General features: G+C 33.2%; 5 protein-coding genes across 5 annotated transcripts; 2 read left to right on the forward strand and 3 right to left on the reverse strand.

The window, feature by feature from the left end:
• Positions 1 to 777: 777 nt before the first annotated feature.
• On the reverse strand, positions 778 to 4,319 carry LOC108776946 (zinc finger protein 836). Its single transcript, XM_018543701.1, has 5 exons — positions 2,687 to 4,319; positions 2,270 to 2,340; positions 1,870 to 2,185; positions 1,516 to 1,619; positions 778 to 1,440 (listed from the first exon to the last, which is right to left on the reverse strand). Exons 1-5 carry the CDS (start codon positions 3,894 to 3,896, stop codon positions 778 to 780), a joined length of 2,364 nt encoding a protein of 787 aa, XP_018399203.1. The 5' UTR covers positions 3,897 to 4,319.
• A 190-nt stretch (positions 4,320 to 4,509) lies between these two features.
• Positions 4,510 to 8,026, reverse strand: LOC108776947 (uncharacterized). Its single transcript, XM_018543702.1, has 8 exons — positions 7,866 to 8,026; positions 7,358 to 7,531; positions 6,667 to 6,834; positions 6,433 to 6,599; positions 5,854 to 6,174; positions 4,933 to 5,199; positions 4,727 to 4,798; positions 4,510 to 4,611 (listed from the first exon to the last, which is right to left on the reverse strand). The coding sequence occupies exons 2-8, from the start codon at positions 7,464 to 7,466 to the stop codon at positions 4,510 to 4,512; spliced, it is 1,206 nt and encodes a 401-aa protein (XP_018399204.1). The 5' UTR covers positions 7,467 to 7,531; positions 7,866 to 8,026.
• An 843-nt stretch (positions 8,027 to 8,869) lies between these two features.
• Stt3B (catalytic subunit 3B of the oligosaccharyltransferase complex) lies at positions 8,870 to 14,110 on the forward strand. The gene is made up of 7 exons (XM_018543713.1): positions 8,870 to 9,356; positions 10,669 to 11,367; positions 11,834 to 12,144; positions 12,219 to 12,750; positions 12,941 to 13,402; positions 13,511 to 13,601; positions 13,770 to 14,110. Exons 1-7 carry the CDS (start codon positions 9,076 to 9,078, stop codon positions 13,848 to 13,850), a joined length of 2,457 nt encoding a protein of 818 aa, XP_018399215.1. The 5' UTR covers positions 8,870 to 9,075; the 3' UTR covers positions 13,851 to 14,110.
• Positions 14,111 to 17,917: 3,807 nt separating this feature from the next.
• l(3)L1231 (zf-C3Hc3H domain-containing lethal (3) L1231) lies at positions 17,918 to 20,301 on the forward strand. Its single transcript, XM_018543727.1, has 2 exons — positions 17,918 to 19,377; positions 19,493 to 20,301. The coding sequence occupies exons 1-2, from the start codon at positions 18,006 to 18,008 to the stop codon at positions 19,657 to 19,659; spliced, it is 1,539 nt and encodes a 512-aa protein (XP_018399229.1). The 5' UTR covers positions 17,918 to 18,005; the 3' UTR covers positions 19,660 to 20,301.
• A 1,966-nt stretch (positions 20,302 to 22,267) lies between these two features.
• On the reverse strand, positions 22,268 to 27,143 carry LOC108776985 (uncharacterized). Its single transcript, XM_018543758.1, has 6 exons — positions 27,034 to 27,143; positions 24,612 to 24,744; positions 24,033 to 24,534; positions 23,552 to 23,761; positions 22,604 to 22,848; positions 22,268 to 22,498 (listed from the first exon to the last, which is right to left on the reverse strand). Exons 1-6 carry the CDS (start codon positions 27,087 to 27,089, stop codon positions 22,313 to 22,315), a joined length of 1,332 nt encoding a protein of 443 aa, XP_018399260.1. The 5' UTR covers positions 27,090 to 27,143; the 3' UTR covers positions 22,268 to 22,312.
• Positions 27,144 to 27,519: the final 376 nt, after the last annotated feature.

Consider the following 27,519-nt stretch of genomic DNA (forward strand, 5'->3'; position numbering starts at 1 on the left):
CAGTTGACACAAATGTCATTTTACCTTTGTTATTCGTTGAGTGTTAAGAAGGATAGAATGATGTTGTGTCTACTGTGTTTCCTAAAAGAACAGTTTTTGTACTCACAATAAATAATATGAATTTTTATATAATATACATTTTTTATCTGTTAGACTACTTACATTACTTTTGTTACATTTTATCTGCATGTATAGCAGTCTTTATAACATTGGAAATTAATCTATGTCAAATTTGCTATTATTTCTAAAACTAATAAATTATGTACAATTGTTTTGTTTATACAGTTTATACACGAAGATGATAATCAAATTGCAACAGCAATCATACAATAATTTTCAAGTTTTATACTTTGAGTAAGTATTTTTGTTCTGTAATATTTTATCTACAATGTGGTTGCTAATCTATTTTATTATGGTAGAACTCTATTTATATATCCTCCATACAAATTTATATTCAATTCTAACTATACAAACTCATAGTTGAGTTGTTCAATGTTTTCTATTTGGTAAGACACAAGTGAATACAAGTAATCTTTATTAGTTGTTGTAATCATTGAATGCCAAGAAAGTAGAAAAATAGATGGTGCCAACTATTTTGTCCCTTAACATGTTTAGATAAATGAAGTTTTATTATTAATAGTTTGTACTATTAAAATAGTCCTTAAATGTTCAATATTAATTAAACAGTCTAGAATCTTCAGATATGATTAATACTTCATAATATTTATTTATTATTGATCATTTAAAAGCCACTTAAATTGTAAGTATATATTTGCTTCATTTTCTATCCATACCATACAGCAATTCTTTTAATGATTCTTCATTTATGGTTTGCAGAGACCCTGTGACATCCTTATTATGGCTAAAGCTTTGCTCTATGCTTGATTCTAAATTCATTTGTACATTTCCAGAGACTTGTGGAAAGTCAGTGTAAGAGTCTATTGGATCCTCTTTACGTTTAGGTGAAGATACTCTCAAGTGTTCCATTTCAAACGTCGAAGACGATATGCTAGTTTCAAGGGGCGACATTACCATGGAAAAGAAATCGTTCGTGTTTTTTGTATCTATTTTTTTGTTGTCCGATTGTACCCTTTCAATTGATTCCACCGACTCCTCGAGTCCTGTACTATTAAGATCATTAGTATTCCACGTCTTGCTCTTTGTATTTTCATTAGTATTGTTGACGCCTGTAAATTCGATGTCTTGTTCCTTTCTCTCGGAGGATATGTTATTTAATTCTGACTGCAGTGCTAAAACAGGTTGTCCTTGGGCATTTATTATCAAAACAAACTTATTTTCCTCATTGGTTGATTGATTTTCTTGCAAGGTATCTGCGACCAGTGACCTGATTATGCTGTTATTAGCCTCTTGTGTATCAGATGCCAATTGCTGGGTGCTGCCTGAAGTTTGTACAGGGCATTTATGGGTTCTTTGACTCACCTATAAGCATGAATTATGTGTGAGTTATTAGAAGACAGAGCATACATCTGAAAAAACTCAATGATCACTTTGTACCTTGTATCGGAAGTTTTTGCCACACATTGTGCATTTATAAGGCATCACGCCTGTGTGAATTCGACGATGGACTAAGTACGAAACACGCTGACGGAAACACTTTCCTGCAGAAGAATTAGTACGGCTATTGTAAGAGGATTATTATTGTTGTGGCCAGCACACTTACAAGATAAGCGTTTTTCGTGAAAAATTACCTGCATTTCAGTAAGCCATGCACAGCACACCATAATATTATAGATACTACGCAAACAAAATAATTAATGGTAACTGTTAGTCAATCTCAACCACGATTGTTTATTTGGTTAATTCTGCATCGACTTTGTCTTTAATATTCGTTCTTTCGTCGTAACGTACCACATGTCTCGCAGGCGAATGGCTTCTCCCCGGTGTGAATTCTTTCATGATTGTGCAATGTGGAGAGTTCCTTGAATGATCTGCCGCAAGTCGCGCAGGTGTGTGGCTTATCGTCCTTGTGATAGAGTCTGTGCTTATGATACGATTGCTGGAAGGTAAAGCTTTTGTCACATATTTTACATTTATAAGGCATCTCTCCCGAGTGTAGTCGTTTGTGTTTCTTCAGAAAATATTTCGTCGTAAACATCTTGCTGCAAGTATCACACTCCCACTGCTTCCCCTCGTGAGTCTTTAAATGTTGTATTACATGTTGCTCCTAAAATTAGAGGAAAGTTTATATTATTATTGAGTACCATTTGCAATGAGAATCGTAAACAAAACGCATTGACAATATCCTCACTTTCTTGAATTTCTTCCCACATGTGGGACACGTGTATCCAGCGTCGCCGCATGCAACTTCATTTTGGTCACCTTTAGAAAAAGAACCTATCATGTATGAAGAACTTTAATTGCGTATTATATCAAGTTATAAAAAATATAATTATATAATCATTCATTTGCTACAACAATGAAAAAAAATGGTCATTTTTTAATTAATTGAAAAACGAATTAAAAACATACTTTAAAAGTATATACTTTTATTCCTCTATGGTGAATGATTACACCAAAATTGCATTTCAAAATTAATATTACAAAATATTAATGGTTCAAAATATTAAAACTTTTCCGAAAAATGTTGTCTTTTGAATTGTGCCATTGTTTTAAGAAATGAGTAATATATTGAATTAATTATTAATTAGATATAATGATTACTTACCTGAATTATATCCAATGTGGGCTACTCTCATATGTACCATTAAACTGCCTCGCATTTTGAACACCTTGGAGCACAGATAGCAAGAGTAATTTTTAAGAACTTTTTCTGGACCATTGCTTGACTCCTGCTCGTGCACCAATTGTTTGTGTAAAGCTAAAATATCGGTGTCAGGAAAATAAAAGCCGCACAAGTTACATCTTTCTGTTTTTTCCTTCGGTGCTATCGTACGGATGGCTTTGGCATTTGTTTGCGTGTGAGGTAATATTTGTTCTAAATTTTGATTTCGATCCCCAACATTTGTTTCGAATATCGTGTTATTCGCATTAGACAAACCTTCCTTATCATTGCGCTCCTCCGGTGACTTTCTCGCACAAACATTTGCAATTATATTGTGGACTGACTGAAAATTAGGCAAATCATGCTCTTCTTCAATTAAATCCGTTATTAATCCTTCTTTTAAGACACGTTGACCAGTGTTTGATTCGGTACATTCCTTTCCAACATTTCGATAAATGTTGGCATCCATAGTTTCTGCCACCTTTGTCGCTATAATTAAATCTGAAATAGCTGTTTTTTCCATCTGCATAGCTTCCTGGGACACATTCAAGTGCTTGATATTATCATTACAAAAATACTGCATTTCACAATTTGTTTTCAATGTTTCCTGTTGCAGATTTGCGATCACTTTCTGGACCGTATTGTGATTTCCATTTGATTGTGGAAGAATGTTTACTTTTATTATGTCATGATTGTAATCTGATATAAAACTAGATTGATTCGCGCCTTTCGTTGATGAATCTAGGCTTTGCGTTTTAGGCTGGGAATCTATAGCAGAGATATTTCCTACATTTGGCACATCCGAATTTAACGATTCTGTGCAAGTCCTGTTGTTGCCACTTTCAACTTTATCTAATTGCTTCAATATGTTCCAGTTCTGCGGTGCAATGTTGTGCGCGTTATGAACGGCGACCAGATGTTCATCGGCAGCAGCGATGTCTGCAGATTTAGACGACTCTGATGTAGCACTGTTCAGATTGATCGTGTGACCAAACAGGTGTATAGTTAATTTATCTATGCCTAACAATACTTCGTTACAAACAGGACATATAAGGGGTCGAGTCGCTACACTTACAAGTCCAGCTCGCAGCGCGTCAAGTGTTAGGAATCCAGGTTGCGAACACAGCGGACATGCCAGAACCCGTGCACACATTTTGCGTATGTTTAATTACACACTATCTGATATTGTTCCTAATCGTGTGTTGCGCAACCTAGCCAATCTCTATAAAATGTGACACATCTTTGCGCTTATGACTGTACCATACTTAGTTTTAATATTTTCACAGAATTGTTGACCAAGTGCTGTGGTCGTGAAATTGCAACAATAAACGAGTACGATCGTGTAAATTAAAGTTGGCATTGTGTAATCTGATTGAAATTCCTGAGGTCCGCTTGAACTTGACTTAGTAATTTAAAGTAGAGGTTTAGAATATACCTTGGTAATCAACGATTATTTTAATTCAAATTTTACGAATTGTAGACTGCACTGATACCGCGTACACAGAATTCTCACACCTCGAGGTCTAAATATAGGATAGTGATGGTTTGAGATATTCGTGCTGAATTCCTGCGTGTGTCTTTGTGGAGCGTATCTGATGATCTTCGAGCTATATTTAGACAAGCGGTGGGATATTCAAAGTATTATGAGCGTTGAGCAAATGTATTTATTAAAAATTATTTAAATTGTTTACAAATATTACAAACTACAATCGTATAAAAATTAAAGTCATTTCGTTGTAAAATGCTATCCTATAAACACATGTTAATTAACATTTATATGGCATGCCATCTTTGCAACAATATTCTCTACCGGCCGATAGATTCGTGTTTATCCATTCATCTTTGCAATTCTTGATGAAAAGATAAGCCTGTCAAAAAATATCATTAAGATGATATAAAATTTCAATACACAAAATAATTTTATCTTATAATAACTTCAAATGAAGATATAATACAAATGAATTTTTATTTCTGTGTACTCACTCTTTCCTTGTAACAATCACGATCGATAGAGGCACATAGAACTGCTTGACCGTTTGGTAAATGTTTCACTATCTGCAAAATATTTTAATTCTTTGTTATTAATAATTATTTTAAGATAACTTAGAAGGCTAATGCAAAATTATTAATTACTAATAATTATTAAAAATTAAGGATATAATTTTTTAACGATTAAAATTTATACTTACGACATCAAGACATTTGCTGATACAAAGTTTATTTCCCATAGCAGTGCATGGAATTGAATCAGGATATTCGTGGACAAGTGCAGGATATCCTTTGGGTTGTTCCTTGCTACCCTTTTTAAATTGTCCGCTTAAAAACACGGCGCAGACGCAGCCAGTTGGCTGTTCTTTTATATTTGATGATTTAATATTTGTAACAGTGCTATTATTTTCTGCATAAGAATACGATATGCAAAGAGTCATCATCACTAATGTTAAATACATTTTGATCTGAAATGTGAATTACTACTGCTATTAACATTGCTTTCTGTTCAATTTTAACTATATTAACCAGAAGATTAAATTATAGATTCTTAAATATTTAAAAAGATAAAATAAACAATATACCTTGATTCTGAGAAATTCCACAATTTTGAATTTTGATAGATAAATTTAATTTATATTTACTGCAAAATTCTTTTCACTACACATATCACTACACAAAAGTCAACTCAAATATAAGGCCGATGCTTTAAACCATTTAAACCTGTCATATCATGTCGCAATGTTCATATTTGGAATGCTTGCTAAGCAAAACTTCAAGTATCATGTAAGAGTCCCATTTTAATTGCTTATATTGGAATATATCTTATGTACACATTAGTAACACCCAAATTTTTAATTACGTATAAATAGCTGTATTTTCCATAATTATCAATATACATGCTAATAGAAAGGTATTTATACATGCATTTTATAAAATAAAAAATTTTCAGTTTTACTAAATTTTTTATTAAATATTTCTATAATATATTTTATGTGTTATAAATATTTTTACAATGTGAAATATTACAATATCTTTCTCATAAGTTTTGCTTCTCCTTCTAATACGATTCTATCTCCATTAGCAATACACATATACACGCATTTAATGATTTTTCTTACTGATGTAATTTTAACTATAACTTCTACAGTATCGCCAGCATAACACGGTTTAGGAAAAGTAATATTTTGTTCGATAACTATAGTACCTGCACCAGGTAATTTTGTGCCAATTAAACCTGACACTAAGCCATTGAGTAAAGCACCGTGCGCAATATTTCTTGCTGATTCAGTGTGAATTGGATTATGATCGCCTGTTAATTCAGCAAATTTGAGTATATCGTCATTTGTTATTATTTTCAGAACCGACACTTGATCTCCTTCTCTCAAATTGTTTATCGTTGTATCAGCAAATGATCGTATTTTGGTAGTCTTTACAGAGTGGTTTTTTAGAAGCCCAGTAAAGAATTGGATTAGCTTCATGATATCACTTTCTATACTTACAAGTTACTCAAAAATACCAATTTAAATCAACAAAAAGTATTGGATTCAATAAATTCAATAAATTTATTTTTCACAAACAGACTGGTTTTCTGTCTTTACTTTTTCTACAGCACTTGTTTCACAACAGTCATTTAGAAATAACGTCGCTACGTTTTTAACACGCTTATGTTCATATGATTGATCGGAAAGTTCCAGCATGCGTTTAATTATTCTAGGCGATGTTATCTCGTCTACTGATTCAGGTGTTACCAAAAACATCAAGGTAGTAATCACTCCAAGCAAAATATCTTCATCTTCAGAAGCAAGTAACGATGATATTAACTCAACACCTTGATTGCGCAGGATATATAACTTATTTATTCCATCTGAAAAGAATATTATATATAATACAACAAATATATGTGACTCTGCATGTAATATAAATATGCTTACCTAAACATAAATTGCAGAGACCACTAATACCAAAACGCACTAACTTTGAATTACTTTGAGATAAAGCATTAAGAAATATATCAATTACTTTTAGCTGTCTCATATATCCATAGTTTACAGGATCATAGGCAAAATTCGCCAAATTTGCCAGTACTTGCTCTTGTGCGTCTAATAATTTGAAAGATGTTGATTAATTATTGTGTTACACAGATTCTAAATATATATATATATTTTGTGTTTTATATATATATATATATATATATAACACAAAAGAGGTAATAATTTTATTGATAAACTTATATTCTTTTGCAGGTGATAACATATAATTAAATATAATTAGAACATATGAATCCCTTTTCTTTTTTCGATATTTTTTAATTTATTATTATTAATTTATTACTAATATATTATAATTAGAACATATGAATTCTAACAGTCCTCAGACTTTTTCAGACTTTAAACAGAAATTAAATGATTTGAAATAATTTTATTTTTCAGTTTTTTAAACTTCAAAAATTAAAAAAATAAAACTAAAAACAAAATTCTTCTTTTTCTTCTTCTTGTATGTTTATTGTGTATCAATTGTACGGTCTTAAAGAATTTGGTAAAAAAAATTTTAGTAAGTTTTGTTCAAAAACTCATTTCAAACTTCCTTTAGCATTAAAAATTTTATTAAAGATTAATCTTTTACCTTTAGACGATGTTGTTGTATATTCAGTGACTAAAAGCTTTAAAAAGTCATAACGTCCAGTGGGATTCTTTCCTGTGCGTTTTATTAATCTTGCTCTACTAGAGAACATTTGAGTCGCAATCTATTTTATTTATATTATTTGTGTTGTAGACATTCCTCTGTTTAGATTATGTTCTGCAAAAACAAAATTTTTAATTTTAAGTTGGAATTATGTAAACTTATGTATAGATAAAGATATATCATAATAATAATTACATAAATTATAGCTAAACAAAATTAAACTATTTATGTTACTTGAAGTCTGCAACGATTTCAAAATTGTGAAATGTGTACAGTATATAAATCTTCAGCACTCTCAACAGAGGTTTGTTTCATTAATAAACATTTTTTACATTTCAAATTATTTAAAATAAAGGTGTTAGTACTACTGGTGAAATTTGCGCCTTTAATCTTTCTCCTTGAGGTTATATAACGTATGGCTTGTGCTTTTATTTTGCGTGTTACTTACATAAATCTGTCTGTTCTTTTAATAAATTAAAATTTTATTTTGTTCCATTCTTATTTTATCATTAACAGACGTTCCCTTCCTTTTAAATCTCGCGATTTAAAAACGTTTGTTTAGCGTCGTATTGACTACATACGTAAAAAGATTAAGGCCCGTATTCAGAACGCGCTTATAACGATCGATGTTAGCGCTTCAACATGCTATATAGCTTACGCTACGCATACTATAGAATTTCAGAGATAAAAGTGCGCTTTTATCAATAAAAACGTGTTCTGAATACAAACCTAAAGACCGAACGACGATAATGTTGCGCTCTAAAATCTAGTGTTGCATCTAAAAATCTGGAAGTTACGAACTAATCTAGAACTTCCGTTGCTTTTAATAAAACACCGCGCGGAATTGCTTTTGTAAAGAACAATTGTTTAACACAAATTGTTAACACATAAATGCCATTAAATCTCAGCATTATAAAACAATTATAATAATTAAGATGTATTTTAGTTATCGTAATTACTGCATCATAAAGCAGATTGAATACAATAACGTTAACTTCAAATATAATAACGTTTAATTGATAAGTAAAAATAGCATTATTTTTGAAAAATATCAAGTGGTACCCAATTATTAATCCCACAATTATCAATTGCGTTTATAAGAATTTCTTGATTAGTTTTTGTCCAATCAAAAAAGTACCAAACACCTATAGGTACCTGTAATTTTCATGCCGACGTTCGAAATTTATTTTTAGCATTAAAACAGGCTACATAATCAAGATTGACGATTGACATTCGTGGCCTGTTTTGACGCTAAAAATGAGCGTCGAACGTCAGTATATGAAATTGCATAAAACCTTCCACTCCGAAGGCTGAACGAGCGATATCAAGCGATATGGCGGTATCGCATGTTCGAAGTCGAACGCCATCGACTTCCTGTCCACTGCTGCACCCTGGCGCGGGTTCCGCAGTTGCTACGGTGGAACTCATGGTTAACACGTAGCCGGCGTTCGACGTGTCCTAGCCTCCCAAGCTCAAGTGTACAGCGAGACATTTGATAATTCGTTGCGCCCCGCTATCGCACAAGATCGCGGGTGTTCTGGAGGCACATATGGCGAACGCGCCAAGCTGCGAGTATCGATAATACGCGGATATAATAATACACGGTGCGTAGCACGTTATTAACACGCTCGTGGCGGACGCGGGTCAACGGGAAAACAATGTTGCCGAACAAGTCGTCGTCGTCACAGCAGCAGCAACAGCAGTTACCCTCGTCGTCCTCTTTATCATCGTCCTCCACATCGTCGGCTAACGCTAAGGTCATGTTCCCTGATAAGAGGTCGACTACCAAACAAATGAAGTCCTCCACGCTGACGAACGCCGCTGGCCTGAGCTCCCTCATCACCTTCACCGTTCTTTTACTTGCCTGGATCTCGGGTTTCGCCTCGAGGCTTTTCGCGGTCATACGCTTCGAAAGCATCATACACGAGTTTGATCCCTGGTACGTAACCTGGTGTACGAGCATTCGATGCGACATGCGCTATTATATTTTGTGATAAACTATCGTTATATTGTTTTCCCGTTACATAACAGAAGTTTGAGTAAGGGTTGATTGTTCCATCTTTCGATAAAGTTTACCTGTTAGATAAATCTGACAATCCGTGCACATAATTGGATAATCTTGCTACTTACCTAACAGATAAACTTTATCAAAATATAGAACAGTCAGCCTTTAGTGGTTTAAAACTTATTGGAGCATACAGGAAAATAAGTATTCAGATAGTCAAGTGTTAGCAGTATGCCAGCAGTTGCCAGGAAATCTGATCATGATTTTAGAGTAGATTTCTATCCATTGTGTCTTCCTTGTACTTTTGCCAGTTATAATTTAACAACAGAAATGCAGGAAAAATGGAGCATATTTTTTTTTTATCTGTACTATAACTTTTCTTCTTACTTTAAGCTAATATTATGTTTGTTATACAATAAATTTGTCAAACATATTAATTGGTTACAAAATAAATTTTAGACATCTTTATCCTATAGCCAATCAACATATGACAAATATAATATCAGCTCTTAAGATCTTTATTATTACAACAGTACCAGTATCGTCATATTGACTACTTTCTTTTTAAGAGGTACAGTAAAAAAAACGTTTTATCCTTTTTGACATTCAATGAATAACAAAGATAGAACTACACTTTGTATCAACTTTGTTTTCTTGCTTAGCTTTTTTTACCATATATAAAACTGACAATGTAATGACTTTGACACTTAAGAGTTAAGAATAGGATATCCTTAATCAAATATCAAATATATATCTATTTTACTTTAAATTTTTGTCATAGCTGAACTAGTATAATAGTTTGGAATTGTAAAGTTATATGTTTGATATTTGACTAAAGTGAAAAAAAAGTTAATAGTACAAGAAATAAAAAACAGAGTCATGAAGTTCTAAAAGAGTGTACATTAATTTAATTATAGAAAACCTATGATTTCATAATGTAGCATTTGCTTGTTTCCTAATAAATTTTTACAGATATAAGAAAAACAATAGATTATACTGTTATTATTTAGCAAATATGCTAACACAATACCTGTTCTTAGCTGGTTTGGCTATGGATATTAATTGTTTAAATAATTTAAAAAGTTTAAATTTAAGTTTTAAAAGGATTTATATTTCTATTTTGTTTATTCTGTCTGTATGTTGATTCATTTTTACAAGTAAACAGCTTAGAACAAAAGTTTTATAAGTAAACAGTTAAGAATTTTCGACTAATTGGCAAAATGTAATAAATATGTTTTAAATTCAGGTTCAACTACAGAGCAACAGCGTACATGGTTCAACATGGATTTTACAATTTTCTAAACTGGTTCGACGAACGGGCCTGGTATCCTTTGGGTCGGATTGTTGGTGGAACAGTATATCCTGGACTTATGATAACATCTGGATCGATACACTACATACTGCACTCTCTGAACATACCAGTGCATATAAGAGACATATGTGTATTTCTAGCTCCAATTTTTAGTGGCCTTACTGCCATATTTACATATTTATTAACGAAGGAAATATGGAGTGCCGGGGCTGGTTTGTTCGCCGCTTGTTTTATCGCCATCGTACCTGGCTACATCTCGAGATCCGTAGCCGGGAGTTACGACAATGAAGGAATTGCGATCTTTGCGTTGCAACTTACCTATTATCTTTGGGTTAAATCAGTCAAGACTGGCTCAATCTTTTGGGCGAGCATAACTGCCCTATCTTATTTCTATATGGTATCGGCATGGGGAGGCTACGTGTTCATTATTAATTTAATTCCACTCCATGTATTTGCCTTACTGCTCATGAATCGCTTTAGCGTTCGATTGTTTACGAGTTACACTACGTTTTACGTTCTTGGACTTTTGTTGAGTATGCAGATACCATTCGTCGGTTTTCAGCCAATTAGAACTTCTGAGCATATGGCAGCTAGTGGTGTATTCGGTCTGATAATCTTTGTGGCAGTTTTCAGGTACGTTTCTAACGCTAATTTGTTCATTATTGTATTATTTTAATTTGCAGTACTCATTCATAGTAATACAATCATATTATGATCAATATATATAGCCAATAAAAATCTTTTTATCCAAATTGACAAGACATAGAAATAAGAGTTAAAACAGAATTAAAGAGCTTGATCGTAGAATCTATTCCTAACAAAAATTATAAAAATAGTATAAATTGAAAAACTTAAGAGTTACAATCATTATATTCTAATTACAAATGCTTACATTTTATTATTATCCATGTCAAGTAATACTTGCAATTATTTGAATTTTGAAAATTTTATCTACTATTCTGCAAATTTATAATTGATATAGAAACATGATTATGTTATTACAAATAAATGCAGAAGAATTATTTTCATTAGAGTAAATTTTAGACATACTCTGATATACATTGCTGCAGTGTACTTACATTGAACTCTCTAATTGCAGATACTTAAGAACTGTATTTACCAAGTCCGAAATAAAATATTTCGGTGGTGTAGTGATTGTAACAACTATTATACTGCTAATAATTTTGATCATCTTAACGTATGCTGGAATTATTGCTCCTTGGAGTGGTAGATTTTATTCATTGTGGGATACCGGTTATGCTAAAATACATATCCCTATAATAGCATCTGTATCAGAACATCAGCCAACAACTTGGTTCAGCTTTTTCTTTGATTTGCACGTTCTGGTTGCAATGTTTCCGGTTGGTCTTTGGTACTGCATCATACATGTCAATGACGAGCGTGTCTTCAGTAAGAATCTTTGATGAGACTATGTTTTAGAATAATATATCAATAATTAAAAATAATATTCAATTTTCTTACAGTTGTATTGTATGCCATAAGTGCCGTTTATTTCGCTGGGGTGATGGTAAGGCTTATGTTGACTCTGACTCCAGTGGTATGTATACTGGCTGGAGTCGCTGTCAGTAGACTCGTGGAACTGTTCCTCAAAGAAGAAGACAGAGACGGTAACGATAATGAGAGTAATGAGGAAAGCGAGGAAGAAAGAGAAAGAAGTCCTGGTAGAGCGTTGTACGATAAGGCCGGTAAACTTCGCAGAATGAAGCATGAGAGATCAAAAGGCAACAGTGACGGATTAGGTCCCAATCTTCGCAATGTCATTGTTATCGGCATGTTGATGCTACTAATGATGTTTACCGTACACTGCACGTGGGTGACTAGTAATGCTTATTCTAGTCCATCTATTGTTTTGGCTTCCTACAGTAACGACGGTGGCAGAGCCATACTGGACGATTTTCGAGAAGCTTACTATTGGTTAGCCCAAAACACCGCCAATGACGCTAGAGTCATGAGCTGGTGGGATTACGGATACCAGATTGCTGGTATGGCTAACAGGTAATTAATTTTTACAAAATTATGATAAATAACGTCAGTTTTATTACTTTAATAATGATTTCATAAACACATAAAACTTCATGATCAAAATTTTTTTTATCACCTTACATATTTTATAATATATGAAATTATAAATTTTAATATATGAAATTAATTTAACATTGTGTGCTGTGTGAATTCTTTTTTGTAGAACTACTCTCGTGGACAATAATACATGGAATAATTCGCATATAGCCCTGGTTGGTAAAGCGATGAGCTCGAACGAAAGTGCTGCTTACGATATTATGACGTCCTTGGATGTAGACTATGTGTTGATTATCTTTGGCGGGATGATTGGATATTCCGGTGACGATATCAACAAATTCTTATGGATGGTCCGTATCGCTGAGGGTGAACATCCCCAGGACATTCGCGAAAGTGATTATTTCACCGAAAGGGGGGAATTTCGTGTGGATTCTGAAGGTTCTCCAACTCTTTTGAACTCGTTAATGTACAAACTAAGTTATTATCGGTTTGGAGACATTAAAATAGACTATCGATCGCCTTACGGATATGATCGTACTCGTAATGCAGAAATAGGCAATAAAAATTTCCAGTTGACGTATCTGGAAGAAGCTTACACTACTGAGCATTGGCTTGTCAGGATTTACAGGTAACTGACACGTTTCAGCTTTCACTTAAAATTTAATGTATCATTATCCTCTCATTATTGTTATAAAATACTACATATATTAGTATTAATTTTGAAATGTGTCTCTAGGGTGAAGAAACCAGTGGAGTTTAATAGACCAATAATTCCAATTTCCGAGCGAGTAATCACACGTCGCGCGAATTCATATGTTACTAAAAAGGTTGGTATGCATGTATATATTTACGGTCTTACGATACAGAATGATATATATCTTTTTTTTCTTGTTAATCATGCAATTTTTCGTATCGTTTTGCCGTTTTTATCGTGACGTATTAATTGATCTGGAAACGTAGTTGAAGTTATGGGGCCTCGGGCATTGATGTTTCAGACTTCACGACGTAAACGAGGTGTCATAAAAGGCCGGCCAGTTGTTATTAAAGGACAGAGACCTCAACGACGAACGACGTAACGAAGATTCGCTGACTATTTCATAAACAGTTCGCAAATACAACTTTTGTAATAAAAGAATTACCGTCCCTTGGGTCTACCACTATACCTCGAATTAAGAATTTAATGTCAGAACAGATCAATCGATTTGAAGAGTAGAATATTCCAAAAAAAAGTTTTCATCATTCTCCAGAGCAGATTGACAGATTAGTAGTTTCATGAAATATTGTTTTTAAAAATCTTTTCTCGTAATGTCTGGCTCACACGCATGTTGCGTTGTTATTCGTCCTTCATTTGTTATTCTTTGTATTGAAAAATCATTTATTACATAATTACATCATTTGTTAATGTAACATTTTTTCAATTTACTAGATCATATCGTAATCTGATATAATTGGATCGATATATTTATATGAGTATATTAGAGAAATTCACAAATTCAGTCTGTTTCCTGCATTCTAAAGGAATTAAATTCCATATTTAATCATTTTTTATGAGCCAATTGTGCATTTAATGATGTAAAATAACTTAAAACTGACTTATTTGTTATCGATCAGCAATTGTATGAAGGTCTCGTGTAAATTGAAGCTCGTAAGACATCCTAGTTAGTGTACACACACGTTTATGTTACATAATACGTTTATTAATATATTACACGGTATTGCATCGGGTGAAGTTTATCGAAATAAGCGAACTTCTTCCGATTTTCAGCCGGAATGTGAAATGATTGAGTGTGTGTCATGTGTACACAGTTTGTTGTATAGCACCTTGTTGAAAGATAAACATTTGTAATAACACAGTGTTGTTATTTATCAAATACGCATTTGAACGCTAGTCCAACTTAATTTTTATTTCTAATGAGAGAAATCTTCAACAATTATTAAATATAAAAATTACGCGTACAACTTTTTTTTTTTTGTTAATATAAAGGAATTCTGAATATGTTACAAAAGAGCATTACATGTTTCAGCATTTTTTTTTCTATCTATAACTTCTATAAATTTTGATAACTAAGTAATACATAAATGATATAATAAATTATTATTTTATATATGATATAATTGCAAACATGTTTATGAAAATATCATTTATTAACACTTGTAATTTTTCGGATTTAAAAATTTTCAGTTTGCAGCGATATAAAAGCTCGAATATTATCGATCTACGTATATCAATAGGTAGATAACATTTATTATTTAAATTTATTTTCTATAGTTGCGATTTATCAAACTTTATTTTCAACCGTCTTGACAGTTTTATATTCATTTTGCAAGGGAGAAATGATTTATTCATTTTACAAAACGGTTAATAAATTATGAATCCCAGATAATTTAATCTTCGCGACGGATCTATGAACTACTTTGTTGAAACTGATAATAGAACTCTGTACTTTTTATATAAATTGCTACAATTAAACCTTATCGACCGCATAACAATTGAAAATGATCAACAGTTGCATCAGAAGAGTTGAGTACGGACAAAAAATTGTTTCTTATAAAATTAAATGCCTTATGTGATCATTTTTAACAAATATTTTTACTTAAAATGTTCTAAACTTTTTTTCATTGATTTCATCGTATTATTGCTGAGAATCGATTTTAGATAACAAAATGTAAAATCGAGATATGTCTTTTAGACGTCTCCCACAGAAACATGTTATGTCATGATTTTAGACTTTGTATTGTTCAAGCAAATCTGTATTAAAAATTTTTTTAATTTTTGTACAAATAGAAACATTTTTCAGAAATTCAGAAAAAGTCTACATCTTAGAATTTTTCATATATATAATTCTAAAATGTCTAAGGTTTCTAAAATTTTTTATTCTGAAAAAATTATATTCCTAAATTTTCTAAGATTTTATCAAAAATTTTAGAATGTTTTGAATTTTACATATATATAAAGAATTCTAGAAAAAAATATGTAGAAACTTTTTCGGCACTTCTAAAAAATGGTTTAATTCGTATGAAAAAAACTAAAAAATTTTTTTAATTTATAAAATTATTTAAAAAAAATTTTTAATTATATGAAAAATCTGAGAAAAATTTTTAAGAAACACGTCGTATGTACGTGATGAGATCATATATGTATACATACATATAACTAGAGACATCGAAAATACAACGATTATACGCGATGACTATCGTATTTGAACACGAATCACACGGTTGATGTTTAAATATTAAATCCATTGTTTAGTTACTATTTTTTCTCGATAATCAGTTCAAATGAGATAAAATTAAAATAGAAAAAATAGGTAGGTATGCATAACGAGACACGAAGGGGGGAAAAGGGAGATAAAAAAATTCCATTGCAAAACAACGAAACACACGTAATCAAACATACATACATTAGTGAGATAAAGAAAAAAAGAAGTACAAAAAGTTCAGTTAAGAACAAATATAAATTCGCACATGGTCCTCAGGCATGAAACAATGTTGACATAGTTGGACGAATCATTTTCGCACTATTTCGCAGTTTGCAGTTAGATTTTGAATCATTCGAACGAAAATAGGGGAAATCTTGGAGTTTGCTTCTGAATAAAGTTGGACAAGGAAGGTAGCCGACTCATCGGCTCGTACCGATTTTTTTGTGCCTTGCATTTTTTTTTAGAACGCTCGAGGCGGAATTTACATTGAAATAATAATTCACAGAGTCTCCAGAAGTCTCTGAAAAGGAGAAATTTATCGTCCGCGCACCTCGGCGTACAGGTTATGTTCTACAGAGTGCGGAACGACCTTTTCGCCACGTGGCGCGGAGTATCCGCTCGTTATTCGTCCCGTCTATGGTATCGTTAATTACAATTAATTCAAGTGTACTCGGATAATCGTCGAATCCGTGACGATTGTCGCTCGAAGATTCAGGGATTTTTCGCCCGAACTTCGGGGACTGGCTCGTGATGTACCGTGCCGCTTAGCGGCCGCCATTTTGCTGCCCCCGCACGCCTGACATGTCTTTCTAATGTTATTATCGACAGACGTTGAAATTTTGCGCGTGAGATCGCATTGTTTGTGCCACCAGTGGTGAGCGAGTCCGCGCACGAGGGACAGGGAAGCTCGGTGTCGTGGCACATTTCCGACGGGACGTCCGTCCTCGTCGTCCTTTGTTAAGAGCGATCGCTGGTCAGTGTCGTTCCAACCTCAACCCTTCTCCTCCTCCCCCTCGAAGTCGAATTTCTGAACGTTGTGAACGAGAGCTGGTGAGCAGGTATAGAGCCTGCGTCCGCGAGCGACCTCGAGGTCGAGTATGCCGCGAGGTCTGTCCCGGGAGTATTTCCGGTTACCTCGCTGAAATCCGGGAACACGCTGGTATCCCGCCGCTTCGACGTGACGTGACGTGAGGGAACCTAACCTAAAAAGGAGGGGAAAGAAGGAAAATCCTGACCGTCGGAGTGTCGCGTACCTATGCCAACGGCGAGGAGATCGTCCTCCGGTGATATGGCCACGCTCTCATCCGCGATATCCTCGAAGCGCGCCATCCTGGCAGTGCTGCAGATCGACCTGACGTCCGCTCGATGTGCGACGATGACAACGACGACGACGACGCAGTTGCTCAGACATGTGTAGGGCACACTTGGTGTAGACTACTATGCGAGGCAAGGATCGTTTTTGTCCTCATCTAGCAATGAACTAAGTTCACGCTTACTGCTCGAACCAGGAAACTCGATATTCATAGACCGCAATTCGTTAGTTAACGTTAAACGATGTTGACAATGCGATTTGAGTATTAATTCTGTACTACGTAGACCAACAAAAGCGTTGAATGGACACGATTGTTTTGTAAGTCTTTTGTTAATTCAATTAATGCAAATTCCATGACTGTGTACATTTAGAGGAGGATATATTAGTGTATTATACATCGATATACTCAAATGTAACTGTTATATCATATAGCTTATATTGTGTACAGTATAGAATAATACTGTTTATGCGAATACGCTTGAATCTTTTTTTTTTACTTGCTTAACTTGGCAATAGAAAATATCTGTGATATGATATGAAACATATTTAAATAATTTTTCTATGTACAGTCTCAGTATTATACTTTTCTAATCAAATGGTATAGATTGTACTTGGGTCTTGGCACATAGCGTGAACTAAGTTTGATCTAGATAGGAAGAAAGTTGATTTGGAGGATTTGAGAATGCAGGTGGAACAGATCTGGACAGAAGCAGCAATCAATGAAGGTCCCAATTTCCGAAAACTCAAACATGGACAATAAATTGAAATTTTCGGATCGCTTGAAGGCTTTGCTGAAAACCGAGGCACATCAAGATGTTGATCCGTACATTTTCAGTGAACCGGAACCATTTGCCACGGCAGCGGGAAGACATGCCACGATGGTTCCACCGACAAATTCCGAAGTGATGCAAAGTTGCAAGAACAGCAAGTCGAAGGGGAAATGCTTGAAGCAGAGGATAAGGATAGCGCCTGTTCCAGCTGCAGGCTACAAGATTGTCGGGATCAATGCCACGCCAGAGACAAACTTTGACGACGGCATGGGGGTGAACTTGGATCACAAGTTTTCTAATTTAGTTCAGTATAAGCAACGACACATTGAGAATTTGCAGAGATTGCGACCCAGAAGGCCAAGTCGGGACCACACGTTGTTGTACTATCCGAGGGCCGGGGACGAGATATCTGACAGCGATTCAAGCGGAGACGAAACGGTGATACATCAGCGTCATTGGTTTTACAGCGAATCTACTGCATCACTAAATCGAGCGGCTCGGCTGACCCAACTGCGTTCGCAGTTACAACGACAATTGCTTCAGTTGCGTATCGATGGTGCCGATGCTGAAGCTGTTCTGCGGCACAGGGTCAGATATTTGCTGAATGCCGCGTCCAAAGATCCTGCTTCTACCGCGCGAGCTTTGAGTGACTCTCCAAGTACCAGCAAGGTACTTAACGGACCACTATTAGTTGGCGGGCCATGTGGGGCGGAGGGATGCCAACAGACGTCTTTGCCTTGTACCCGGCATTGTTCCCGCCACATTATGTTGAACGGAGATCAGCTTTTGTTTGAACATTGCACTGCCAAATTTAGTGACAACACACAGTGTTGTGTTCCTGTGTTTGATGTCGCGCACGAATTACCTCTTTGCCCAGAACACGCGAGGAAGAGAGACAATTATCACCGTAAAATTCAAGAATCCAAACCAAAGAAAGCTCGTAAAAAGCCTCCAGTCTCTCCTCCTATCCCTGCAAAGCCTAAACCCAAGTCCAAACCGAAGAAACGTAAACGACCGCCCTCTAATAAAATAGAGACTCCCAAGAGTGTGGCACTGATGCCCGAGGAGAGTCATTTCATGAGCCAAATAAACTGTAGTGAAAACCATACCAAGATGTTGAACAATTTGAATATTCCACAAGGAAGTTCAAATACATCTAACTTAAATCTAGGATTGGGATTAGGCTCTCTTGGTCTGAGCGGAGGACTCAAAGTCGAGCTTGGGGATAATGAAGTTTTCGCTTCCTTGGATTCTGCCGAGCATGACTTTGGCAATGTGCTCAACAACTTGCCCCCGGATGCTTTTAACGACTTATTTATCGGTAATTGCAACATCCATATCTTTGGTGCATTTTGTAAATCTCGAGATTGCGTACAACTCGTTGTTATATTTAATTCACAAGATAATATAAGATGTATTTTAATTTTATTTTATAGAGGGTAGAAACGGGGATTATGAGCCGTCGAGAGAAGAAGAGGAGGAATTGCAACGGGCTTTGGAAGAAGTTGATAAAGACGTACGAAACTTGGAGAGGATGGGGCAGACGCATGGACTTTTAGAGCCGGCCTTGCTTGCCCAGCTTATGTCGGACATTGCCTCGTAGCCCCACCAATCCTAATGTAATAATTTTTCGGAAAGGAATTCGTGCGTGTTCCTTGTAATGTAGAAAGAAATACTGTTTGTGTATGTGCTGCTAAACGTAAGATTGCGTTATAGACTGTTATCACGTAGCCACGCAAGTCCGAGATAATGGCAGGGATTGACATACAGAAAGTAACAAAAAAATTAAAAAAAAAACACACAATAGCAAATTTATAAATTTAGTATAAACAGCATCGGGTACAACACAGGTAGGTTTATGTTAAACAAGTAGCAGTGTAAAAATCGAGAATTCCATCCTTTTTGACAAATAATCACGGACATTCTGCATTATTATTACATTTGCAATACATGCAACATATTTGTAGCTTATTTGCAGATATTTTGACTTGCACTTGACAAATTTGCTTAGAAAAATTGTTATAGCTGCAACACATGCAATCATTTCAAGAGATAATGAAATGTATAAGTAGAGGGGACGAAAGTGGGCTCAGAGTTCACATTAATGGTTCAAACAAACTAGATTCCAATATACGCGAGCTAAACGAGATGCATAGTTTTCATTTTTATATACGGCTTATTTTTATTGAGACAAACAGCAGGAATTATCTAAATTATGTTTACTAATATATAGCTCCTATATTTATTGAACTACACGTAATGTCTAGCTAATTACTGATTACTCAAATAATAGGTACAAAGGTATTTTTATGACTGATTTGTAATGATTTTATCTGTTATCGATTATACTGTAGCAACTGTGAGAAACGTATTCTGATTTGCAAAGTGGAGTTTAGCTCCACAAATTTTAAAGTATAGAATAATTGGAATCAAATGATATAATATTTGAAAAAAATATTTGGTGTTTGTACACAACTGTGTGTATATATTTCATACATATATGTATAAATATATACATACACATACATGTATTATTATATTAGAGCAAATTGTGGCAGTAAAATTATTCATTAATTTGCAGAGTGTAAAAATGGTATTTACATTATTTTTTCAACGGCGGTAATATATAGAAAAAAAAAGATAAATCTGGGATATACATTTTATGCAGTATCATCCTTTAAAAATATATCATCTGAATTTTATTTAAATAAACTACATTTTTCCACAATTTAATTTTCATTATAAAACCTTGTGCATATAGAATATGTTTATACAAACATACGACTGAATTTATAAAGAAAAAGAAATATACATATGTCTACATAAATATATGTAATACGTATGTAGTGTATATAATCACATTTTTTTTCCATCGTCTGATTACTGCAATAACACAATTAAATAATCACATTTATTAACGTTATATTATTAATATATGTGGATAATCAATATTGTCACTTTGTCCATTCTGTATTATATTCATGTAGACAAATGTTCAGCGATAGAGTAGCTGTAATATCTAAGTGAAGTAAACATTAGCAAGAAGTGCCGAAAGTTTTCATTTTTTAACATTGTTACCGAATGTGCAACACACTTTGCAGCCTTACAAATGAAAAGATGACACGCTGTGTAATAAGTAAAGGAAACTTTTTATTATCGCGCGTATTTTTTCAAGAGAATACTTTAATGATTATTTGAGAAGAGAATTTTTTTCTTGTCTTTTTTTTTTTAATGAAAAGTAAATAAAGGCACAGATTGGAAATAAAATTAAATCGCGGTATGATAGCATGTGAATGGTTGAGTTGCTTACTGCCATTTAATTCCTAAAGTACGTGCACAACAAAACATTGTTATAATTCCATTGTTGATTGTAATAAAAGTAGTATAAAACGAATGCGATACACAGATATATTATGGATTATCGTATTCTCAATACATATCGTAATAATTTCACAAAACGGGAAAATGTAATACATTACGTAATTAACTACAGATAAAGCAAAACATTAAAAATGTTATTCATTACGTGTGCGCAAGACGGGCAGATATAAAATACAATCTGGTTTCTATTATCAAAATTGCTGTGCCAAATGTTGAGACATTTTTTATCTTTTTTTTTTTTTATGTTGCTACATAATGCGTGTCATTTCAAGAAAAACGGGTCGCACTGGTGCAAAGTGCACACTACTAAGTAACGAACGTTTAGCTGAATACGAGCGATTACAAGAAGCGCAAACGGCGAGTTTGATCGCACGTAGATGTAAACGAAAACGGAATAATTTGCAAGTCGGCCCACATTGGGGGTTAAATTAACGTCGTATGTATTGTTACTACGCATATAGCGATAGCAATTAGGTATAGTAATTATTTATGGACAGGACAATGCCGAATTTAATCGTAACGCATTGCTTGAAAATGTATCTATATGTGTATCTTTTCTTGTAAAATATCAGCATTATTACTCCGATTAGGTATCACCAATTATAATAAGCATATTTTTTACATTGCGTTACAGCGTTCAGTTTATATTCACCCTTGTCATTCGTATCCTAACGATAATGTCGGCTTGACAAAACGACTGGACTTGTGTATTTTATTTTTATATTGATAAATAAGACTCATAAATATTATATTCTTAAATTGTCGATATTCTAGAATTTATATCTATTAATATATAAATACCATTTTAATTTTTTTGTGAAATTCTCGTGTCGTAATATAATAGATACGTAAGAATTCTATTCTATTCTGTACATTCAGTCTAAAGTTGTCGCTATAGAGTAAGAATCAGTCGCTTTGCGTTCACGTCGTCTTATCTCTCGAAGAATCCATTTTATCCGAGCTTTTTCGCGAATCTTATCATATTTCTCGTTTATTTTCTGAATTTCTTTTACTGACAACTCTTCCCTTAATTCAGGCAGGATTTCGAGCTCTTCTTGTTCCTTTGTACCATGAAATAGAAATATTTCAGATATTCGGTCTTTCCGTGTATTCAGTTAAGATTTGTAAGTATTTCTGTGTAAAAATAAGAACGACCGAACACTTACCGAGATTTTAGTTACAAAGATACTCTTTCGCGTCTCCATCGATCTTTTGTCGAGCAAATCAGTTTCTGTTGGCTCTTCTGTAGGTTCCTCTGGTTCGTGTGGCATTAACATTATATCATAATCCGAGCGATTGTGACCCAAAATGCCCACTTTGATCCCCAACTGAAATAGCTTTTCTTCGTCGACGAGAAGAGCATTCCTCAGATAAGCGATTTTTGGATGGTGTATGTCGATATCTACTACGTCTTTTTAAATAAAAATACGACTAATATAATATTTTTCGTTGAACATGTCGTTTTGTGGAACGTGTCTAAATGCATTTCGATCGCAATTATTCCATTTTTCCTAGAAAACGCAATAGAAATCTAGGGAATAATTGAATAATTCCGATCGGAATTCATTCCGATTCATGATAAGTGCCCTGCTATTCTTTGTGCAAATATCGGTTTAGTGATAAACTGACTACGACTAAACTTAGATTAACTTATCATTTGTACTATCTTGTCAACGTGAATATAATTCATTGTTTCTAATTTAATTTTTTTATATGTAAATAACAAAATATTATAATAATTATCTCTCGTCACTTTTGTGAATAGAATTATATTATTATAATTAAAACAATATTTATGTATTAATATAGATAAATTCTAGGAATACAATTATTGGCGAATATAACATTTTGATCTTATTTATATAATTAATTATTTCTGATTTAATTTTTTGTGAAATTCTCACCATGTATTAATTTTATAACTGTCTGTTGAATTAATTGCCGATTAGTTATTCGGAGTTTGGTCAAAGTCACTGCGCGAATATATACATATATATTTTTTCTAAATCTTGATACTTTAAATACCTTCAGGTATACTATTTTTATAAATTACACTCTGAATACAAATATACTTTTTAATAAAAAGTATATATATATATATATATAAATATCACCTAACGATAGAAGACGATAGTCGCAATCCCTGTACATCAGCTCATGAGGCATGGGGGAGTTTCTGAGCAATTTTCGAGTTTTCAGTATTGTTTTGGGACCATGTAGTATACGAATATCATCCTCCAGCATATCCTGAATAAGTCGACTGCCGCTTTGTCTTTGCGCGGTATTGTACGCCTCGGTTCGAAGCAGTCTCTGCAGTTCTAGCTCTGCGAGACAATAATAAGGGATTCGCGATAATCAATTTTCAAATACCACAGGAATATCGTAAATCATATATAATATGAATTCAGCGTACAGTGCTTTGAATCTTACATTAAGCATTATTTTACGATGATATACAATATTTATAGTAAAATATTTATCACGCATCAATATCTATACAGTGATATACGATATGTGTATATAGTGTATTTGTATTTCATCATAGAATAACATACAATGTTTATTTAGAATATTATTATATGCTCTTCGTCGTACCGATCAGAGTAAAATGTTTCCGCTGTAATGCTATCCATACGACCCTGTGAGCCACACTTATCAATCCCTCGTAGATCCGCAGGTCTTTCTCGCCCTGCGATTGCGTAGCCGTGCGCTTCGAGTTGGTTATCATATGGTGGTAGCGAGGCCCATCCCGGCAACCCAGTAGCAAGTCCACGTACTCCCTGCCTAGGACACAACGTAGAGTATGCATTTCATCGGCATATTGAGATCTATGTCCACGCGCCAGTGGATTAGGTGCCTTCCTCATGGTGGCCGCTCGTTCACGTCCCAGGTCCTCCCATATCTGTACGAAGCGTTGGAAGTAGATGATGAGTGCTCTCAAAAATCGGTCCACGGCCGGCAAGTGGAAGAAGTTTATGAACTGCGGGCTGACGGAGGTCACGAGAAGGAAGAGCACGAGGTCCTTAATGTCCTGCAGGATAATGATGTCTGGTTCATCCGGCGTCACTTTTCTCAGATAATTCTTTCGGAACCTGATCTACAATTGGAATAGTATGAGACACTCCTCTTGATATCGAATTGGCGAAGAATTTATAGTTACAGTTCGATCCTCACCTTTTCGTTGTCATTCAATGTTTCCCGATAACATAAAATCAAATACGCGTGTGGAGAATAAATTTCCGATATAGGGACAGCAGCAGTGCGTTTCCTTCGTCGCTTGGCTTGTTCATCTTCTGTCTTTGCCACACTGATCAATGAAATAGGAATTTACGCAATAAAAGGGGATTCACGAAATCTTTTTTTTCCGTAGTGAAATTTTTATATATAAATTTTCGAATTTCTAAATAATTTCATAATTCTTTAAACAAATCGGAACAATTGGATTTTTTAAATATAAATTGCATTTTTCAGAATCAAATTCGGAAATATTCTAAAATTTAAAGAATTTCTCGTTCTATAATTCTAATAAAATATAAGGTCTGAAAGATTTTATAAGTAATCTTTCTTTCTTTTTCAGGAAATATAAAATAAGAAATTTTACAAAGGAAACTGATCCTTACTGATTTTAATATGGATATGATATGTGTAGAACTGTAGAGCATGAAGTATTAAACCTATACAGTGGCGTAACCAAGGAGCCCCCCCCCCCGGCTGTGGGGACTACAAATTCTGAATAATTTCAATAATTTCATAAGAATGTGCAAAAATTGTTGAGCCGTAAATATCAATTTGTTTTGAGAGAGGAAATTAAATCCTGTTGGAATAGTTCTCATATTTAATTTATAATTGCAAAAAATTTTTTATTATGCATGTAAACAAAAATTCGATAAACTACACGGAAAAAAAGATTGCTGCTAATAAAAAGTGGCGTTGAGAGAACGGCAGCACTTCGACTCGTGAAATCTCAGCCGGATATTAATATTTATATTATTTAAATTTTTACACTATAATCTTTGACATATATTTTACATCTTGTAGAGCGATTCTGAAATTTTCGAAGCACTTTACAACAAAATGGCGGATTTTTAATATTTTATCGAATTTAGTGAATTTTTTTTCAAACGTTAAAGTTATTACAAATTTTCGAATTAAACATTTTCATTAATAGATACTACATTGCAGTTGAATATTAAAAAAATTTTTTCTGGAAAGTTAATAATAAAAAATTATAACAATTTATATTCATGCGTTAGCAAAACGTTGCGACATTGCAACGACATGTATATAAATTATGTATTATAAATGATGCATTATGTATTGTATTATTTCGTTTTAAACGAAACTTTTTTTGTTTATGCTTACCAAACGTGTCACTATAAAAGTATAAAAAAAAGTAGTATAAAAAACATTTTAAAAAATTGATATCTATACAGCCCCTCCCGAAACATTTTTCTCACTATGCCACTGAACTTATATCTTTTCTTTTGTATTTATCTCAAGATTTAGGGGATAAAACACTCTCTAGAAGAAATTGATTTTTTTCTTTCAAAGCGAATATCATCGAAACTATAAAAATAGAAAAAATAGAAAAAAATTTTCAGAAAGAAAATTGAATGACTTCAAGAGTACTTTAGAACTCTTTATAACTAAACAATTGTTTTAATTATTTATAATAAATATTTATTTATAAAAAAATTTTACTATAGTTTTAAAGTACTCTTGAAACTATTCAATTTTCATTTTGGAAAAATTTTTCTATTTTTTATAAATATAATTTTAGTTGTACATTTGAAGAGGGCTAAATCATACAGCCGAAACATATAGTATAATGTATGTAAATTTTATTGATTTGCTAGAGTAGATTTTATAATTTTATTATGGTTTCTTATTATATGAATTTGATTGTGTTAAAGCGTTACTTGTTTATTTCTCTAACTGTTACATATCCTTTTATATAACACAATTGTATTTTTGAAATTAAGAGTCATATATACTTCGTCAATGTTTCTAGTTTTTATAGTTTTGACGATATTCGCTTCAAAAGAAAAAAAAATAATTTTTTTCGATGGAGTATTTCACCCCTTAAACCTCAAAATAAGTACAAAAAAAGATATATAAATTTAATATTTTTTTATGCTCTATATAACTATATATCCAAAGCTCATTAAAATCGGTGAAGTTTCCTTGTTAAAAATTCTTTACTAAGATAGTATTAATTAATCTCTAGCAGTTTCCAAACAGTTAAATTAAAACAAAAAAATGCATTTTTATTTTGCTTAATACATTTTTTTTATACGCGATGTTCACAGAAGCTTTATTTTAACTGCAGTTAAATTATTTTTATCAGTGAAGAAGTGTATATCTGTTTTAAATGTTAATGCTTGAGCATTAACATTTAGAACAAACAACACTTATAATGATAAAAGTAATTGTGTTGACCCCTTTCTCTATTATCTACTATCATAGAATATTAAATTATACCGTACACATATTTTAAATAAAGTTTACAACATAAAAAATGTGTTTGACAAAAAAAACGTAGATAATGGCTGAATATAAAATGTAGAATGGAAAAATTCAAAGTTACTAAAATTACCTAAATAGAATTAATCCTTCTGAAATTTCATCCCATGCAAAGTATCTCTCACCCATGTTGAATTATTATATCATATTATTTTACGATTTTATTCATAGCAGATTTTCAGGTTATCAGTTTCTAGAAATAGACACACTCCTAATCACAATGAAGGTATAGCAGAGTCAAATTATTGATTCTAGGAAGATATAGTTCTACACACACATATATATATGTATAAAGCATACTAGACTTTCAAAAGAATAGTACATAATTAGAAATATTATTGGAAGTTTCTGACCAAACTGCATGAAAGGAGTACAACTATCACGTTGAAACAATATTATAATGATGATCATAATTATGTAAAGAGTTCTAGAGATCCATTTTTTGTAACTAAACTTCTTACATAGTTCATCTTTTCTCTTTTTCTCCATTCTATAAAAAAAGGAAAGATAAACTGTGCAGCTTTAATTAAAAAAAAAACAAGCCTAAAATAAACATCCA

Source organism: Cyphomyrmex costatus, unplaced genomic scaffold (genome assembly GCF_001594065.2).
Source record: "Cyphomyrmex costatus isolate MS0001 unplaced genomic scaffold, Ccosl1.0 scaffold398, whole genome shotgun sequence".
Lineage (NCBI taxonomy): Eukaryota > Metazoa > Arthropoda > Insecta > Hymenoptera > Formicidae > Cyphomyrmex > Cyphomyrmex costatus.